The sequence below is a fragment of the Schistosoma mansoni genome, chromosome W (assembly GCF_000237925.1).
Source record: "Schistosoma mansoni strain Puerto Rico chromosome W, complete genome".
Lineage (NCBI taxonomy): Eukaryota > Metazoa > Platyhelminthes > Trematoda > Strigeidida > Schistosomatidae > Schistosoma > Schistosoma mansoni.
In genome coordinates, this window is record NC_031502.1 from 15,486,123 (window position 1) to 15,494,474 (window position 8,352).

The 8,352-nt window shown below is 33.5% G+C and overlaps 1 protein-coding gene across 1 annotated transcript; it reads right to left on the reverse strand.

Moving 5' to 3' along the window:
• Window positions 1–5,519, reverse strand: Smp_168060 (hypothetical protein; the record flags this gene model as incomplete). The annotated part of the gene is made up of 3 exons (XM_018788718.1): window positions 1–509; window positions 1,400–1,640; window positions 5,292–5,519. The coding sequence occupies 3 exons, from the start codon at window positions 5,517–5,519 to the stop codon at window positions 1–3; spliced, it is 978 nt and encodes a 325-aa protein (XP_018654233.1).
• Window positions 5,520–8,352: the final 2,833 nt, after the last annotated feature.

Sequence of the window (8,352 nt, forward strand, 5' to 3'; positions counted from 1 at the left end):
TCAAGAAATACTGATAGACAAAGCATCACCAGCCACAACTTTATCATCAATATTTAGTGAATTTTTAATAAACTCACTAATGTCATCACAAAATTTATTTATTTTTTCTTGAAGTTCTATTTGCTGAATTTTAAGGAAATACAAACACCGCCTAAGCCTCTGTTCTCTCGGAGTTTTTGGTGCAATTAAAGACGGCCTTGAGTTAATGCTTCTTGCCGAATCAAGTTGATCGTTCATATTTGTTGATAAGCTTACACGTGGTGGACATGATCTAGATGATTTTATTTGCTGTCGGTTTTTTCGACGTTCAACTCGGATTTGACTTTCTAACTCTAGGTAAGATCTAGAAAGAAACCATAATTTTCGTTGAGATACTGGACCGACAGCTGAAGTCAATCCTGAAATTAATGTAGACCGCGTGGAATTTGGAGTGGTGGTTGGTCTTCTTCTGATCCGCCTGACTCTTGGTGCGGAGAGTATCAGCCTAGTTTTTGGGCGTGGTGGAGGTCCTGAATAAGAAAGAAAAGCATAGATAACACATTCATCGTAAGGTGTTATCGTAGGTGAATGATTTATCTCCTTTAAGATCAACACAAGATGATTAATTCCATAATTAGAATAAAAGTAATTCAGAGTTGTTATATTGTTCGCTCCACCTGATATACTAAGTGTTGCTTTAAATGGTAAACAAAGATGGATAGTGGCTAGCAGTGGAATCCAGCACACGCGTTTCGTCCTATTTGGGACTCGTCAACTGGGTGTACCTGCATCTCAGAATAGATGTTCACTATGGGACTCGAACCTAGTACCTTTCGCTTCAATCATCATCGCGTTATCCTCTCGGCCACTGAGTCCTGATAGCCACATGCTTGTGCAATGGGGTGAAGTTTAAATTCACTTGGTATTGTTTGTTTTAATCTTCCCATTGATGTTTTAGGACTGCAACTGGTCAGTCTCTAATTGCATATGTGCATACTGTGCGTATTGCCTCGATATAGCCTAAATTCACAAGCATGGTAAGCAAAGATGGATAGCGGATAGCAGTGGAATCCAGCACGCGCGTTTCGTCCTTTGCTTTAAATGTTTTTAAATATTAATTTTTCTATTGGTATGATAACATGCAAATAATTAGTTCATAAAATTCAGTGTTCTCATTTTTCCAAAAAGGATGCCAGAAGATTCGAAATAATCTTAGGCAAGCTAACATCTATATTTTGAAGAAGACGAAAGGAAAACTATCTCGTTTGTAAATAAGTTGGTGAGAAGGAAAGCATAGCCTCTGTTAAAAACTTCTAAGCTGTTCAGACCAACAAAAAAAGTCGCATGGATAAATAAAATTTACCTGAATAATATAACAGGCCCTATATATATATATATATATATATATATATAAACTAACTTTGGAATTCCTTCTGATTTTTTTTCAGAATGTGAATAGTCCTGCTTTTATGTTTTTTCTCCCGATGACGGTCCTTAAGAACTGATTTATTCGCTTCCTTTTGTTTACCTGATATTTTAATAAAACTTGTCGGGGATGAGTCGAGATTCGAGTTCACTTTGTTCAGAAAGTTTGGGAACAATCGATTATGACCTTTGAGTACTTTTTGCCATAATCCCTTATTGGAGTCGACGGTAAACTTCTGAAATTTAATAAGTTATAGATAGTAATCAGTCAGTTATCAAACGCGTCTTGGATATATAATTTTTGAATAATAAAGTTGTCCCAGTAAATATAAAAAAGCGAAAGGAACTCACCATTACGGTAGACTGACGCCGATCTGTTTTCCATTAAACTGCAACTGATTAGGTATGGTAGCACACACGAAAACTTTAAATTTTAGTATGTGTGGGGAAGGCATATGTTGAGGACTATGGAGGATGGCAGGGCAGTATTGTGGATTAACTAAAGTTGGACATATACACTCCCAGACCTCTGCTGAATAGTCTAGAGGCTGTGTTAGTGGGCGAGACCGAATGTCCTAGATTCGACTCCTGGTGGCGGGGTCATGGATCGACAATTCTGAGAAGTTTTATACAAGGAAAAAACGGTTTCTAGGTTTTCGATGGTAGCCTTACTTAGATAGGTTCATGATTTCATTGAGAACCTTGGAACCTTGGTTTGCAAATATTAAAATAAATGTATATTTTTCGATGACACAAATGAAATTAATGGCATGATCAAACTTCACTGGACTATTATTGATAAATAATTTTTTGATTCTAACGTTCTATTTCAAATTTTCAAACTGATGAAAATGTGGTCCGCAGAATACTAACCCTTTCAAATAGCTTTACCAATAAAATCATTGATCAAGTGATGAATAAAAAAATATTCACTAGAAAAGCAGAAACCATGAAACTTATATATATATATATATATATATATATATATATATATATAATACGTATTTTAGTGAGTATACAAAGGAGAAGAAAAATAAAAATTCTCCATTCTATTTCATAGATATTACTGCGATTAGCTAAACAGTTGTTTTGAAAGTGAAACGAAGCAACTAATCTGATAATGAGCTTTGAGAAGTACCTGCAGATTACACATTTGAAAACCATATTCTATTTCACTGAAAGCCATTTTAACAAAATTATATTCCAAAGATGATTTCGCATTTCCACTAAATCGACTATTCTTATGTTAATCAATTGATTTTGGTAATCTCCTTACACTTAACCACTAATTTGTTCTAAATCATTCCAATAGCAATCATCCGTAGTCAAAGAGTTCTCAAGTCTGAGGAAGTACTTTAGTGATTTCCTATCCAAGTGATTGATTTCTACTGGTTTAGAATCTCGTAGAACAGCTTGTTATAAGTGATAATTATCGTTTCAGAGGCCAGAGACTTATTACAAGAAATTAAAATATAGATAATACTTCATTCGAATAAATGTTTGTTTAAATGTCAATCAACATGACTGCTCCAAATAAAAATAACTTTTTAAACCCAGGTTTATTTAAGACGTTTTTTTTGATACCTTTAGTAAATATATCTGTTTTGGAAACAAAATTATTCTTTTTGACAAGCTCTCTTTTGTAAAATGGGAAGTCTTCAATCTCCCCTGAACGATGGAACACTGTCATAATAATTCCTGACCAGCTGTCGTTACTTTCCTGGATATCAAGGTCATTTTGAATTTGACTCTATTCAAGTGGGATGTGGATGAGAAATTCACTTACGCACTGCAGACCCTGTACAAGAACACTCCAAGTGGGGTGAAGAGAATAATCATATCCCTTAAATATCTCAGTAGAACAGTGAGGTTAGGTAGTTCCGTTGCCTAATCCCAATATTCATCGTCAGTCGTACCATCCTGCTGTGAATGAACATGTGATGATGGGGTGGGTTTGTTTCCTGGAGTGTATTATCCCGTAGAGAATTATGAATGGTAACTCTGAGAACTATTTACGGATCAATATGATATGCATATTTCCTATTGTATAACTGCTAAGTAACTAAACTATTTGTATTCGTGTTCCTCTTATCATATGCTTTATTTTGACCTATGAACTATTACTATACGTTTTTCCATTCTTGAGTTATACCCAGTCTATTCATTACTGTTCCCCCTACTCACAGCCACATTCAGCTAAATCTTGTATAAATATTATTTTCTATTTTATGGTACGATGTGGTCTGTTTGTTTGGTATATAAATCCAGTATGTTTGAGAATAATGGTTCATATTGCAGAGGCTGTTATCGGTGTTCTGGACTTAACTGGCTGGGCTAGGCAGAAAGCGGGACTGATAAGTACTCAAGACTGCTCATACGATTTTGTGTATCATTCGGCGGTCATATGACGTTCATATATAATAATTGGGAAAGAACGCACGCAATCGATATAACATGGAGAAAGAATTTCTGATCTTGAGTACGTAGATAACATTGTCCAACCGCAATATAACAGTTACGCTAAGTCCCAGTTAATCAGTTGGTAATTAAAGCCCTCATGTATGGGATGTAATTTGCACCGTCAATGTTCAAAGTGGTGCCTCAAGATTGCTGAGAGCCTGCCTGCACTCACTGTGTTTATTAAATTTCTGGAAAGAATCGGGAAATTGTGTTTCTGGGTAGTTGTATGAGTTCTTGTAGTAGCGTCATAGATGGGATCGGTCCAGCTTTGCGAAAGTCAGAGGAGCTTATTTTAATCTCGTATGTCTTTGGTCCCATTGTGACGCTAGTATGACTGTGAACTATCGTATTTACAATGCGTCAGTAAGAGCACTTCTATTCTATGCTTGAAAAGATTAACCCTTTCAAGCTAAGGATGTTCGCAGGATCTATGTACTTGGTCATGGTTGTCTCACATCCAAAAACTTCACTATTCTACCCATATGAAGAGCACTGTTTGTATACGGGTGTGATAGTGAAAATTTGATCAGTATCACTATCTCGGAACACCGACTTTGATGACTTAGTCGCGCTTTACGAGTGGCATCCCGGGGGTTTACACACCGTGCATTATTTTTCGGCAATGCGACTAGGTGGAAAAAGTGGACAATCGATGCCATGATCTGAGAGAAAGCTGTTTAGGAATGGCACTTTTCAGATCATCATGGACCCTCATTCAGGTTCCTGGAGATGGTGCAACTCACTATTTTAGAATCTAATCAGATATGACTCAGAATAGAAGCCATTTACAATTCATCTGAAGTTTTATTTTATATTCTTCATAATAGTAAGAGGAACTCAATTTAATGAACGAAGTCTTTCCTGTTTGTATTTCTGACCGATTTGTATTTCCTATTCAATACTAACCCTGTTCACGTATTTGCTATCCACGATTTTACTTCCCTTTCTTCTTTTATATCACAACAATATCGCCATTTTATTTGTATGATTCGTGCTTTTGAGGTGGTCACTTGCATCAGAGTTTATGTGTATCGAATGAACTAAAATAAAAAAAGTTTTTAGAAAAACTGATTCTCTGAATGACACGTTATGATGTAAGTCTTTTGATAATGTAAAAAATTTCTATTTTCCAGCTCCATTGAACTATGCGTAAAATCTCATTAAGTAATACTACATTTCGATAGTACGATAAGAAGACGAAGATTATCATGTGGATGGGCTGTCCTCTTTTTAATTATGCAAGGAACAAATATTTAGGATTCTTTGTTATTGACCTCATGTTCTGTAGATTCTTTCATTAACTACTGTGAACATGTTCATAATAAAATATTTAACTGAAATACACTATGAGATAGGCTGGTATCAATTAATTGGACGAAATCCTACTTAAAAATCTCTCTCAAAAAAACAAACAAATTAAGACTTACAGTTCGATCAATTTCTTCAGCTACTTTATGAATTTCATACAGTTGATCAATAACGCGCTGTTTTGCTATATCCTGTTGAACAGTTATCTCTTTTTTATGCTGCAAAGCAATTTCGTCCAGCTTTTTATTAACTTCATCAACATTTTTATCTTTGCACAATAATTTTAAAAGATCCCACTGTTTATTATGAGTAGCAGACGTTTGGTTGATTTCATATAAATGATTCATTTTTTTTAGATACCGGTTAATGGAAAAAAAATCTTCCAATTCTTGTATCTTCAGTAGATTTTCAAATAACTTTATTGCTTTTAAATAGGAAATTATTTGATTTGCTACTCATTCACCAACTCAGAACATAAAATAATTTAAACTGATGTTGATTTTTGTAAGTCTGTTTTCTTGTTTAACTTAGCTACCAGAGAATTTTTAATAGGTTCACACTAGAAAGGATTTTATTTCGAACCTTATATCTCTTGATACATTCGTCAATGAGTTGACCTTAGTTGCGTTTTTAGTAAATTATATCAATTTTATGAAATAAAAACTAATTTACAACCCTTATTTTACTTGACATATTAAAAAGTTTACGGAGCAAATTTGTTTGATAAGTATTTTAATCAGAAGTGGTTTTTGTGGAGATTTAGTATTTACATAGTTGAAAGCATGAGTCAATCGAATCTCGAGAGGCGAAGTCGTGGATGGGAACTGTTGAGGAGTCCCACAATAGGACGAAACGGCCGTCCAGTGCTTCCAGGTTTTTCTTGGTGGTCTAGCTTCAATTGACTCATGCTTTCAACTATGCAATTATTTTAATGATGATTTCAAGTTTTGTAATTATCCATCAACTTATATATCCCAGAACGTCTGTCAACAAAAGTTCTTTGAAAACTTGGTAAGTACTATTTCACAATCTCTAAGAAAAAGCTTGACTTCTAACAGATGCAAAATAAAGGTTAAAACCTTCTTTTTTTACGAGGTGTGATGAATGGGTCATTGAGTTTGAATCCCTCATCCATTATGCTAATATTTTTATCGACTATCTAAACATTGTACCGGGTAAAGTGAAATAGACAACTAACTTAGCTATTTTAACCATGGACCGTTCTTGTTATTGAAAGGAAAATCATTCATTGTGTTTAACGGTATTTACAAATTAAAATTTTTTTGAGAGACGGTTGGGGTTTGTCTTCAGGAACCATGCAACTTAGGTTTCCAGCTGGCTGGTACTCAACGAAGTTCATACTCTTCGAAATAATAAAGTTAGTGTCATCTAAAGATCAATAATCTCATATGATAATTCATTAGGTGCATCTTGAATAACTGCAACGAGTATCACTTTCATCAATGTTTTCTTCTTTCTATATAACGTTGTCTTTCGAACAATTTCGAAAACTTTCAGCAGAGCTTTGATTATTTTTTATTTTTGATCAAAATCTCAAACTAAAACTTCTCATTTCCATTGAGCGGATTATTTTATGTGACTGAAGATAGAAAAACGGTATAAGTAGGCTTAATTTCTGGTTAGGGTGAAGATGATGTATAACAAACTAACTTTTTTAAGATCAATTCGTATGAAAACACTTTGGTCGACTTAAAAAAATTCATTTGAATGTGACAGAGTCAACAAAAATGTTGTCTTACTTGAGTAGAATTTTTATATTGATGCGTTTTGAAGTACATTTTCTGATCAAAGTAAAAAGACAAGACTTTGAAGGGGGAAATAGTTTTTTTTATTTAGTAAAGGTAGTTAAATAAAGTGACGATAAAATGAAAGTAGATAAACAAACTTAATTTTAGCCGAAATTTTACGTAACAATAAAAATAACGTAAAATATTATTTACATTATGGATATTCTTAAGCAGTTTTACAAATTTACAGTTATTAACAAGTTTAATAGTCAACTGGACTCTTTTCTATCTTTAGTAAGGTTTCCTTCCGAACATTTTTAACCAGTATTACGTAAAGGAACGTTTATCCTTCGTATCAACTTAAAAGATTTTTGGGAACGTTCACTATCAAATGTTATCAGCATCAGTTAGTTCATTACTGATGTTCTGAATAATATTAATAAACATTCAAACAAGCGGCTGAACGAAGGATTGTTGTTCAAATCAATTAGATTTTGCAATGATTTCACAGTTATACAAATATCACTGCACATGAATTGTGAAGCGAATCAATAACAAGATACAATCGTATCTGACGGTTATCTATAAGTTACAACAAATAACTAGACATAATTATTCATATGTATTTATTTATAAATCTTAAGCATTTCGTTAATTATTTGTATTAAAAGAAGCTCTAGAGTGCACTCTTAAACGCACACATGCATCTCTTCATTTACAAAGAAATGCTAAGGTCATAGTCACGCGTTCATTAGAAAATGAATGTATTAACGAACTTACTGAAAAAAAGAACACCAACCTTACAGTTGAAGTTGGTGTTTAGTTGTCAACCCATATTACTGAATATATGGATATTAAATTTGTGAATGTTTGAAATTTACATCTAAAACACATGATATGTAATATTTCATAACTGAATTTAACCTAGCCAAGGTGGTTCTGTCAAGTTATTACTGAAATACAGTCAATTTAAACGTTTTCATTTTATAAATTTGATCAAATGACTACCTCTTAGTATTTCATGGTTTTATTTTTAATATTTATATATTACTGGGGGTAATGTTTCACCTAATAGGTACTGTATATACCGATTTAGGGTATGAAGCTATGCTTTTAAACTAACAAGAAAACCAACAGATGAATTATCGACATTTACGATTAGATGAATATGTGTCTTTAGTTTGAATTTTTGGTGGCCAAGTCTTCAGTAACAACCATAATCTTTAGTGTCATCTTAGTCAACGTAAAATTAGTGAGTTTTATTATGATATAACCTAGTATAAGTGAAACAAAAGCAATTCGATAATTGCAATATTTTCTTCAAGCTCAAATTTAGAAGTGTTCTGTCGATTAATTTACGCTGCGCTAAATGGTTTGCCCTTTTTCAGTTGTTTATGCTTACTCAAACTCATTGAGGTTTGTAATTCGGTTG